This window comes from Octodon degus, unplaced genomic scaffold, assembly GCF_000260255.1.
Source record: "Octodon degus isolate 3935 unplaced genomic scaffold, OctDeg1.0 scaffold00005, whole genome shotgun sequence".
Taxonomy (NCBI): domain Eukaryota; kingdom Metazoa; phylum Chordata; class Mammalia; order Rodentia; family Octodontidae; genus Octodon; species Octodon degus.
The window spans coordinates 23,868,240-23,880,130 of NW_004524581.1; the positions used below are offsets into that span (position 1 = coordinate 23,868,240).

The 11,891-nt window shown below is 52.7% G+C and overlaps 2 protein-coding genes across 2 annotated transcripts in view; one reads left to right on the forward strand and one right to left on the reverse strand.

Moving 5' to 3' along the window:
• Positions 1 to 1,185, forward strand: part of CUNH6orf132 (chromosome unknown C6orf132 homolog) — a 33,269-nt gene extending 32,084 nt beyond the window's left edge. The window contains exon 7 of the mRNA XM_004624425.2: positions 1,175 to 1,185. The gene's annotated coding sequence lies outside the window, so the exon portion shown is untranslated. The remainder of the gene's footprint in view (positions 1 to 1,174) is intronic.
• A 4,590-nt stretch (positions 1,186 to 5,775) lies between these two features.
• Taf8 (TATA-box binding protein associated factor 8) overlaps positions 5,776 to 11,891 on the reverse strand; it is an 11,511-nt gene continuing 5,395 nt past the window's right edge. The window contains exons 5-9 of the mRNA XM_004624144.3: positions 11,120 to 11,244; positions 10,122 to 10,269; positions 8,281 to 8,423; positions 7,006 to 7,145; positions 5,776 to 6,865 (exon numbers count right to left, since the gene is read on the reverse strand). Of these exons, the coding sequence (XP_004624201.1) occupies positions 6,853 to 6,865; positions 7,006 to 7,145; positions 8,281 to 8,423; positions 10,122 to 10,269; positions 11,120 to 11,244 (569 nt within the window). The 3' untranslated portion in view covers positions 5,776 to 6,852. The remainder of the gene's footprint in view (positions 6,866 to 7,005; positions 7,146 to 8,280; positions 8,424 to 10,121; positions 10,270 to 11,119; positions 11,245 to 11,891) is intronic.

An 11,891-nucleotide genomic window follows, 5' to 3' on the forward strand; every position in this document is an offset into this window, starting at 1 on the left:
AAATTAAAAAAAAATACCGCCTTCTGGAATATTCCTGGAAATTACAGAGCAGAAATAGTGATAGGTATTCTGGCTCAAGGTGAGAAATCTCCACTGCCCCTGGCTCTTTTCCACCAGCTCCTTGCTGGGCCTGCATTCTCAGTGCTTCTCATGGGTACCCTCACTCCTGGAGGGGGGTCAAGCGAAACATCTGGGGACATACACATTCTTTGGTTGATAGGCCTTGGAGGATGTTTTGTTTCAGAGTGCCTCAAGAGACGGTCTCCCAGCTCCTGGTGGCCTCAGCAGCTGAGCTGTGGAGCCCAGGCTGGCCTCAAACTCACCAATCTTCTGCCACAGCATCCCAAATCCTGGGATTATAGACATGTGGCATCATGCCCAGTTTGAATCTTTTTAAGTTTTGTTTTATTTTCGGTACAAGGAATCAAACTCGAGGCCTTGCGAGGCAGGTGCTTATGCTGCTGAGATAGCTCCCTGGGCCTTAATCTTTTTTTTTTTTTTTTTTTTTGTGATACTGGAGATTGAACTCAGGACCCTGCGCTTGCCAGGCAAGCGCTTATTCTACTGAGCTATCTCCCTGGCCCAAGAGGCTTAATCTTTTTTTTTTTTTTAATTATTTATTTTACCTGCTTATGCAAATGCAGTCAGGTGCGGGATACCGCAGCTCGATTCCCAGACCAACTGTTAAGGCAGCCCGAACCAGTCAAAAAAAAAATTATTTTATATTTGCTATAAGGTCTCATTACACAGCTCGGCTGGGGACACCCACACAGCTCGGACTCATAGTGATCCTGTTTCCAGCCTCCCCAGCTGGGATTACAGGCATGCACCACCATGCCTGGTCTCAGTGGCCAGCTTAGCATGCCTGGAGCCAGGGCAGCAGCATGTGGTGCTGGGGATCGAACCTTGGCCCCTGTACCTGCCTAACCAGGCGCTTTAGCCTACTGAGCTATCTTGCTAGCCCTTGAATCTTTTTATTTATTTTTAACCGGGATTGAACTCAAGCCCTTGCACTTGCCAGGCAAGCGCTTATTCTACTGAGCTAGCTCCTTAGCCCCGAATCTTTTTAAGATACACAGGCTTGTTTAGTTTTCCAAGGACTCTAGCTGGTTCTTTCCTTGGATCTCTGGAAAGAAAACCCTCAGCCCAGCACCAATGAACAGAAACCTCAGAGTCACGGGCAACATCCCTGGGACAGCGGATTGCCTAAACTCCAGGGGGGCTCTCGTGCCCTACCATGGTGCTCAGTGACCTGGGCAGGTCCCTCTGATGTCGGGTGGCTTTGGTGTCCTGAAGACCTGGGCTTGTGACAGGTTTTCTTTTTTTTTTTTTTTTTTGGTCTTTTTGAGACAGGGTCTCTCTCTGTAGTGTACTTGCCCTTGAACTCAAATCAATCCTAGCAATTCTCCTGCCTCAGCCTGCCACGTCCTGGGATTACAAATATGTGCCACCACGCCCAGCTTGTGGCAGCTTCAGACCACTATGGCAAGGAGGAAACAGTAGTGTGGAGAAGTGAGGGGATGGGGCGGAGAGACAACGGCTGGGCCTGGGGCAGGAAGGGCTGCAGGTGGTAGGAGGAGGAGGGAGGCTGGGCAGCTGCACCGCATGGCCTCGGGCATTTGGAGACAGCCTAGGGCCCTGACTGATGGGGTTGAAACTCCCAGGGGGCAGAGCCTCAGCGGGAAGCAAGGCCCAAGGTCAGCCCTTGTGCCTTGGGCAGTTCCGGTGACAGGGTGGAGGGTTCCTCCAGGCCAGGCACGCTTCCTGCTCCCCAGCTGTTACCCACAGATGACTGCATCTCTGCCCCCCTTAGGGTAAGATTAACACCAGCTGGGCGTCACATTGCTTTCCAACACTGTGGAGACATCACCTGCTGGCTCCACTGTGCGACTCAGACTCCCAGCAGCTCGGTCCCTTGCAGCTCGCCGAGTGGCAGCCGGCCAGAGGGAGCCAGTCACCAGCTGTCACCTCTGGGCTGGCATGGGACACAGCCCTAGGGCCCTGTGAGAGAGAGAAGTGAATCTCAGGAGGGAAAGAGCAGGGAGGGTCCCCAAAACTGGAGTGCTGGGGTGCAGCTCAGTGGGGGAGCTTGCCTAGTAGACACAGCTAGGTTCCGCCCTGGTCCTGGGGTTTGTGCAGGCCACACTCATGCGACAACAGTGAAATGGGACCATTGGCCTGTGTGCTTAGTGAGGAGCTTTGAAGGTCACCCGTGAGACCAGTGAAAGTTGTTTTGGGTGGGGAATGGGGTGACTGAAGAAATGGGGTGGTGGGGTGGGAGAGAACAAGTTACTACTGTTTATCCTTCTGTATCTTTTGAGGTTTTTGTTTTCGATCTTATCTTTTTGAGACAGGGTCTCACTGCGCAGCTCAAGCTGGCCTTGAACTCATTTTGTATCCCAGGCTGACCTTAAACTTGCAGTGATCCTCCTGCCTCAGTCTCCTGAGTGCTGGGACTTCCAGGTGTGTACCTCCATGCCCAGCCTTTTGTGCTTTCCACATAGTGTCTCTTTATTATGTGAATATATGTACAGTTTAAAAATAGTACCTGACCCTAGTTGCTAAGTAAATGCATGTCCTACTAAGCTACACAGCCAGAGGGCTGGCAAGGTAGCTCAGCAGCATTAAGTGCCTGCCTGGCAAGCACAAGGTCCCGAGTTCGATCCCTGGGGATAGCGGTGAATGTCTGGAATCCCAGCACTCAGTAGGCTGAGGCAGGAAGACTGCCCTGAATGTGAGGCCAGCCTGGGCTATATAGTGAGTTCAAGGCCAGCTTGACCTATACAGTGAGACCCTATCTCAAAAATCATGCAAAGTTGTTATTTGGAGGGAGGCAGGGAGGGTCGAGTGAGGTGCATAGGGCAGGAGTAGGTATGACACAGTCCAGCCGTGTGGGGGGGACGGTGGCATAGCCATCTGCAGGGTGTGCAGGAGAGTCCACAGGACAGCCTCCTGGAATGGCTGATGGTGAGGGCACACCTACCCTCAGCCCTACAGTGGGCGCGATGGGAGGAAGACTTCAGAGGATGCGGCAGTGGGCTTGGGCTCCCCAGGAAGAGGCTGCATCCTCTGGGGTGGCTGAAGGACTTTCCAGAGAGCTGCAGCTGGCTGTCACCTGGCTGAGGAGCTGAAATCGCCCAGGCCAGCTGGAACCTGGGATCTCCCAACGCAGCCTCCCAGAGTGCTGAGATGACTGGGATGACAGGCGCCAGCCTCTGCGTCTGCTTTTGGCTTGTGTTCTTTGTAAGACTTCCCCTGGAATGAATTCCCTGGAGGCAGGGACCACGTGCATCTCCTTCTGCGCCTTCTCCTGAGCTGGCAGGGTGCCCGGCGTATGCAGAAGCACCAGATCCTTACTTGCTGAGCTGAGGGAGAGTCATCCAAGAGAAACACTGAGCTGACAGAGGGCCAAGGTGGCCAGGCAGGCCCAGTGGGCCGTGGAGGTCCCACTGCTGAGGGCAGAGTAGGGCTTGAGGGCGAGGAGGCTGGACCGGTCGGGGTGGACAGCAGCAGGGCAGCTGCCCAAGCACAGGGATGAGACAGGAGTGGGACAGGGCAGTTTGGTAGCTGCTTGGTTCCTGGTGACCCAGATGACCTGGAATGTTCACCCCAGAGGCTGGGAGGTGAAATCTGCTGTCAGCCCAGAAGGACGCACGAGTTACACTGTGATCCTGGTTTTCTTGTTTGATTTTTTTCAAGAGGGTCCTACATAGTGAGACACCCATCTTAAAAAACCCCACCAGGGGGCCCGCCCATTAGCTCAGTTGTTTAAGTGCCTGCTTAAAGGAGGCAGTCAGTTTCTTTGAGTGGTGGTTCCATTCCCACATACTCAAGGCAACCCAGACCAGCGCTGCTGCAGGTCAATGGGGAGCTACAAAAAATAAAAAAATAAAAAAAATAAAAATAAAAATAAAAAACCCCACCAAAATATACTCCACAAATAAATAAATAAAAATTATTTAAAAAATATATATATATACTCCAGTGGGTGGAGCACTGCTCAGCCTTGGCATGCACGGGCCTTTCATATGATCCTTGCACCACAAGGAAAGAGGCCAGAGGTGGGGGCACGCGCCTGCAATCCCAGCACTCAGGAGGCTGAGCCAGGAGGATCTCTTCAAGTTCAAGGTCAGCCTGGGCCACATAAAGAAACTTTGTCTCAAAAAGACAGCCCCCTTGGGCCGGCCAGTGGACTGAAGTGCCTGCTTAGGTAGAGCGCAGTGGCCAGGGTTCAATCCCCGGCCTGCAGTGCCAGCTGCGCCCCCAGGGGTGCGCTGAGAAGGCCAGGTGGCATACGCCTGTAATCCCAGTGCATTGGGGGGGATAGCTTGCAGGTTAGCTCATTTGTTTAAAACCCCTGCTTAGGCAAACTCGGTCAGATGCAGGGGACTGTGGTTTGATCCCCAGCGCCATAAGCCACAGCAGACCTGCCCTTCAGGCAGACTGAGAGAGGCCCCCCCAAAAAAAAACCCCCAAACTTCTCCAGCGCTTGGGAGGCTGAACACTGAATCACTGAGTCTGATCTACAGTGAGACACTGTACTAAATACTTAAAATAAAATGAAAACAATGGAGGGGGCCTGCCCCTTAGCTCAGTTCTTTAAGTGGCTGCTTCAACAAAGCAGTCAGGCTCAGGTTGCTGTGGTTCGATCCCCACAACACAAGCCAGCCAGTCATGCCTTGAAGGCATTCGGAGCAAAAACAAAACAAAACAAAACAAAAAAAAAAACAACAAAAAAAAACCACTTCTGCCATTTGGGGGCCTGGCCCTAGCTCAGTTCTTTAAGTGGCTTCCTCCACAAAGCTGTCAGCCTCAGGTTGCTGTAGGTCGATCCCCACAACTCCAGCTAGACAAAAGTGAACTGAACTCATTCGAGGAGGAAAAAAAAAAAAAAAAAAAACCCTTAAAAAAAAAAATGAAAACAATGGAAAATGAAATACGGCTTACTGGGAGTTAAATGTTGAGGTGGAATAAGGCAGACTACGGGTGCTGGGACAAACCAAGGGAACAGTGCCTGTCAGGAGGGCCACCCACTGAGAGGTGTGTGTCCCAGTGTGACCCTGCACAATTGCTGTGGTTTTGTTTTGTTTGCAGAAGCGGGGGTTAAACTCAGGCCCTTGTGCTTGCTAGGCAGGCGCTTTTTCTACTGAGCTATCTACCCAGCTCCTTGCTGTGCTAATATACAAGTTCAACACTTAGCAGTTCTGCTTACTTACAAAGTGTTTATTATTTTTTGTTTACAAAACCTTTATTATGGGCTTCTCATAAATCACTTTTTTGGGTTTTTTGGAGACAGTCTCATTAAGCAGTCCAGGCTGGCCTGGAATTCATGATAATCATCCTGCCTCAGCCTCCCGAGGGCTGGGAATACAGGCATGTACCACCACACCCGGCATAAATCACGCTTTCATACTCTTTTCCTTTAAGATCCCCAAAGCTACAAAAAATAGAAGTTTACGCATACACATGGAGGACTACAGTTTCTACACAACTACAGGAACCGGGCCGATGTTTCCAGGTGTCCACACAGAGAGATGACGGCAGGCGGCATGCTAATGTGGCTGGCAGGAGCCTAACCCAGGAGTGATGGCGTCAGCCAGGCTAACTTTTTTTTTTTTAATATACTTGGTCCAGGGTCTCACTACACAGCTCGGACTTGTGACCCTCCTGCTTTCAGCCTCTCCAGTGAATGGGATTACAGACATGCGCCACCATGTCCAGTTCCCATGTGCCCAGGGGAGGGGCTGGCACAGCATGTGGTGCTGAGGATTGAACCCGGGCCCCTGTGCTTCCCTAAACAGGCTTGTAGTCCACTGAGCTGTCTTGCCAGCCCTGAACCAGGCTAACTTCTAGGCACATGGCACTCTTCCTCTATGGACCTGGTTGTAAAACTGCTTCCTTACAGACCAGCCAAGGGACACCACCCCTAACCCTTGTTCTCCGGTTTGTAGGGTGTATCAGGAAGCGAAGATGCTGCGAGATCGACCTGCGTCAGGCAGAAGTCCTGGCTGAGCCTGAAGGCTCTGGCCACTCCTGCCCACAGCAGCCTCCCGCAGGGCAGCCAGGCTCCTGGGCTTCACACACGAGGCCAGGCCCAGCCGCACAGCGCTAGCCTGGCCTGTAACTTCCCTTCCTGTTCTATAAAGTCTTCCGCTATTTTCTTCTTAATGTCACAGAACAAGGTGCCCATGTGCCAGCTGGTGTGAGGGAAATGTCCGGAGGAACAGGTGCTAGCAATTCCCTAGCACACATGCCATGGAGGGACGGTAAGGGACAATCTCTCAGGATGTCCCCGCCTGGAGGAGTGCTGCCCTATCCTGTCACTGTTCGCCACTTTAACACATCTGCCTGTGGCGCCCGACTCCAGCCAGTGCCAAAGCTGTGATGTGGCCTCCTGCACCCAACACCACAAGGCACAGGGACTCTCCAGCAGCTCCCCAGAGTGCCCGCAGCTCTGGAGAGAAGCTGTGTTAACTGGTGAGGCTCCAGGGTGTCACACTGGTGCCGCAACTGTTTTGAGAGTCAAAGAGGGACCCTGGAGCCCAAGCATGGTAGGGAAAGATTTCCTGGCAGAAAGCAAAGCAGCCAGGAACTCTGTCCTGCCAGGCACTATGCCTGCTCCTCGGGTTTCAAACGAATCCAGTTCTGTGATAGTAATGAAGTCCCCAGACTTCCAGTCCCTGGTGAAAACCAGCATCTCAATGTGAGGTTTGCTATAAAACCCTGCCTGACCCCATCCTGCCTCTGCTCAGCTGCCGGAGGGAATCCGCTTCTTCCCTGCAGTAGCGTCAACCCGGAGGGTGGAGTCTGTGTCCCATCTGTGTCTCTCTGCAGCCAGGCCTGCTCCTTAGCTCAGGACAGGGACCTAGAGAGAAGCAGCAGCAATGCACAGCCCCCAGGGGAACCAGCGGGGCGGGCGGGGGTCCCTGGTCCAAGCCCACTCTCCTGGAAAGGGGCAGCCAGCTGCGCCAAAGGGGGCACCCAGGCCCCCAGCCCCCAACTCACTTCTTCCTGCGGATCTTGGGTTTCTTCACAGGGCGCAGGTAGGGGTTGTCGATGACGGTGTCCTCCCCGTTCCGGCTGCCTGCCAAGGAGGGATTCTGCTGCAGGACGGATGTGTTCTCCTTCTCCGCCCCAGACTCATCCTTTGGGCAGAAGCCAAAACAAAGCAAAACACCCCTTGTAAGACATCATGCCCAGGCCTGTACCAAGAGCCACCAGGGGCAGCTGTCACTGGAGGAGCTGGGAACCTCTCTTCGGGATCGCCCAGGTGGCAGCTGCCGCCAGAAGGGAGACGTCCCAGGTCCGTCAGAGTGCAGCACCAGGATGGGATCCTGAGCCTGGCTCAGCGGGCAGCAGTGCTGCAACTCAGCCGCTCCCTGAAGCCCAGTCTGCCGTGGGACAAAGAACGTCCAGCACCTCACGGCCCCGGAGCCAGGCTGGAGATCAAGTCCTCAGGGGCTGTGTAGGCCAAATGGATCAATTTGGGATGGGTTTCCCTCCCCAGTTCTCTAACTTCCTATAGTTGTAATACAGTGATAATGATCTCAGTCTAGCAGAGGCCAGAAACTTCTCGGTCCCGAGGTCCAACACAGCAGAGCCCACCCGCAGGGCCCACTAGGTGCCCGTCACGGATGCTGCCTATCTGTGACCTTGATCGGGACTTTTACTGTTTGTTTGAGGAAATTGTGATTCTGGAGAAATCTCTAATTCAAGTTTCTTAACTATCACAGTTGTATAGACTGAGGGAAAAAATCAATACAATGAAATTTTAAAAACTGCTCTGGAACCTGAGTGATTCTCTTTGCTCTCTGATACTTGCCTCTATTTTCCACATTTTTCAAAGTGTGCAGAAGGTACAGAGGTGGGGGGACACACCACCCAAAGTGTGACCTGGGAACTCAGGCTTGGGGATTGGGAACCGGGCAAGCGGTGCCCCCTAGTGACAACAAGGGTTCCATGGCAGGAAGGTCACCTAGAGTGCAGTGCAAGTGTCACCTTGTAATCCCACCCCTCCTAGCCTGTCTTTGCCTTCTAACTTCTTGCACCTCCTTCGCCCCAGGGAGAGCAGGGAATTCTGTCCCCTTCGCCTCCCTCCAGTTCCTGGCCCCAGTGCTCTGCCTGGTCCTAATAGCTTCATTAGGAGAATGAATGGATGACTCCCTGGAACTCAGATGTCTCCCACACTGGGACCAGGTCACCTCCAATCACATTATCGCTCCCCAGGGGGCAGGACCTCTGGATCCTGGGCACGGGCCAGCAGGGCAGGGCGAGACCCACCGTGCTCAGGTGCAGGGCCAGGTTCTCTGTGTCCGGCTGCTCATCCTGCTCCGAGGAGTCTGTCTCTTCCATCTGCTGCATCTCCAGCTCCGAGGGCAGAAGGGCTGTCAGGTAGGGGATGGTGAAGGGCCGGGCGGCAATCACTGGGGAGGAAGGGAGGCGTGGCCAACTGGTGCAGGGCCTCGCAGCAGGCAGAGCTTGGTCCCTGGCTTTCTGGGTGCCATCCCTGACCCTCACCCTGCAAATCGCGGGGGTGTCGCCCAAGCACAGACAAGGAGCCTGGGGCACAGCGGTTAGCGGCTTCTCAAGCACACAGTCAATTCAAACACAGGCAGCGAGACACTAGCACCCACTGCCAACAAGAGAGACTGCTCACACAGGCCCAGCGGGTGACAGTTGGAGCCCCAGCCATGCGATGGCTGTGACCCCTCGCCCAAGGGCAGTCAACCCCTTTAGGCCTCATTTCTCTCTCTCCTGCCTCCTCCCTCCCTCCCTCCAGCTGACTGAACCCAGGGCCTCTTGCACACTAACAACTGCTCTACTGCTGAGTTATATTCACTTTACGCTCTCTCTCTTTTTTTAATCGTTTGTTTTCTGAGGTAGGGTCTTGCTAGTAGCCCTGGCTGGCCTCAAACTCATGGTGTTTCTCTTGCCTCAGCTTCCTGAGTGCTGACATTAGAGGGAGAAGCCACCATGCCTGGCCTTTTCAATTCTGAGACAGGGTCTTGTTAAATTGTCCAGGCTTCTCTGGAACAAGCAGTCTTCCTGCTTCCGCCTCCAGAGTAGCTGGGATTATAACTAAGCAAAAGGGTGCCTGGCTCTAACCCTCATTTCTTTTTAAAACATTTTTTTATGTATTTTTTATGTACAGGGTCTACAGGGTCTTACTACGTAGATTGAACTCATAGTGATCCTCCTGTTTTCAGCCTCCCAAGTGCTGGGATCACAGGCGTGTATGCCACCTTGCCCAGTCTCAACTGCCCTCTCAGCGTGCCCTGGGGGTGAGGCCCATACAGTGGGATCAAACCCTGGTCCCTGCTCTCTGCATAAGCAGGCACTTTAGTTCACTGAGCTATTTGGCCGGCCCCCTAACCCTCATTTCTTTTTTTATTTTTTTTCATAATTTTATTGAGAAACAAATAGCAATGAGAGAGTTTCAAATCAAATTGATAAGACAGTTTCAATAATTAACACATTGCATACATTCTTCCTAGTGGTTAATTGCTGTACAAGATACGGACATGATATTCTATTTACAAACACCATTAGAACAAATCCCTAACCCTCATTTCTTAAAAATTTTTTTTTTAATTTTATTTAATTATTTGGTACAGGGATTGTTATGTGACCCAGAGTGGCATGTGGTACCAGGAATTGAACCCAGGTCCTTGTGCTTGCCAGACAGGCGCTTAGACCACCTAGCTATCTCTCTAGCCCTATAACCCTTTTTTTTTTTTTTTTTTGCGGAACTAGGAATTGAACTCAGGCCCTTGTGCTTGCCAGGGAAGTGCTTATTCCACTGAGCCATCTCCCCGGCCCCTTATAACCCTCATTTCTACCATAGGGATATTTATCTTTCCAACTGAAGGACGTAAGTGCAGTGGCTACTTTGAGAGTTCTGGGTGTTAAGTGTCTACTGAGCTAAGAGACACTTCTCGTGAATAAGCTTCGGTTCTTCCACAGAGTCAGGACCAGCTCTACTGACTGGGAAAAGAAGCCTGAAACTGGAAGAATATGCTGCCTCCGAGCACGGAAGTTTACTCCTTTGGCCCTGAGCTGAGGGAAAGGGAAGCGGCGCGGGTCGCTGATGCTGATTTGGGACTGCAGGGGGTGGCACTCACGTGGGAAGGTGCTGACATCATCTTTGAAGAGGCTCTGGGTCTCCCCTGTCTTGGCCATGAAGCGTGTGAGCGCCCGCTCCACGTCGCGCCTCTGGGATGCAGCCTTCTCCCGCAGGACCTGGTAGTCGGACACGGGCTCCCGGTACGTCTGCAAAGATACCAGCGAGGACACCAGTGAGTGGCAGGCCCTGCTCTCCCTGCTCCCTAGCCTGCAGCCGTGAGGTCTTCTGTCTCCTAAACCGGCCTCCACTACCTGCTGAGCTCAGCTCTGCACAACACAGCAAAAGAAAACCATGGAAATGCATCCATCTTTGCTTTTAACCTTAAACATTAAGAAAAAGGTGGGATTCCAGCACTCAGGAGGCTGAGGCAGGAAGGTCACAAGTTTGAAGCCAGGTATGGCTACATACTGAGTTCAAGGCTGAACTAGACCATGTTCTGAGACCACATCTCAAATGAAAAAAACCCCCCAAACCCTGGGTGTGATTCTACCACTCTGGGAGGTTGAGGCAGGAGGACTGCAAATTTGAACCCAGGCTGGGCAATTTAGTGACTTAAGAGAGAGCCCGCTGAAAATAAGAAACAGAAAAGGGCTGGGGATGCAGCTTTGAAGGTCCTGAGTGCCACGCTCAGTCCCTACCACAAATAATAAATCAATCAATACAAAATTTGCTTTGCCATTATGGAAAATGTGGAAATGGAGAAAAGTGCCTGCAGAGCAAGCAGAGCTCCCCAACTGCCCAGCAGTCACCTGGGGTTTTGTGGAAAATTCTTCCGGTTTTGCTTCTACATGGTGAAGCTCTTGTGTGTTTGGATGAGACAGGCGATTTCTGGCCTCACTTCCTTGGACATATTTTTTATCCGCCAGGTGCCCCTCAGTGGGCAGACACTGTGGGACCAAAGCCCTCTGCCCCCAACAACCTCTGCCCCTGGGCTGGCCACCAGCAGCCGCCACCTCTGCAAGCGATCGGGCAGCGTGGCCCAGAGCTGCCACTCACCGGGGTTTTGATGTAGGTGTGGGGGTCGGGGAACTCTGGGAAGTGGCTGGGGATATGTGGCGGGTGGGGTCGGTTCTGCCCTGCTGTGAGAGCCTTGGGGGTCACCGGCTGATTGGTCACCGGAGCTGCAAAGAGAATCACAACGGGTTACTCCTCCAGCACGGCCCTGGTGCTACCAACTGATCTCTGTCCAAAGCCTCCTCCTCTTCTCACTGGACCACTGTTCTCTTTTTTAGTACCAGGAATCAAACTCAGGACCTCATGCTTGCCAGGCAGGCTCTGTCTGCGCCTCTGAGCTACATTCCTGGCCTTCACCAGTTTTCTCTACATTGGGTGCTTTGAACTTCTACCATTAAAAGGCCTTTGAGGGTTTAAGGACCCGAGATGGCCGGCTCTGCAGTGCCTGTCCCATCCGTGACAACACCCTGAAAACCTCTCAGGGTGCTAGGAGAGTTACTGTGACCACGGAAGTTACAGGGAAATGTGCAGCCACAGAAGTAAGGTGGCTGCTAACTCTCTGTCCAGAGACCCTGGGGCTGGCAGTGTGGCTCAGTGGTAGAGAACCTTAGTTATACAGGAGGCCTGCACACCCCCCCCCCCAACATTCAGGCCCCAGATAACAAAGGCGTATGCAGAGTTGGGGAAAGCAAGTGCGGGCTTAAAGAATACAAGAGGGTGGCCAGGGAGATGGCTTAGTAGAATAAGCGCTTCCCCAGCAAAAGCAAGGCTCTGAGTTCAATCCCCAGTTCCGCAAAAAAAAAAAAAAAAAAAA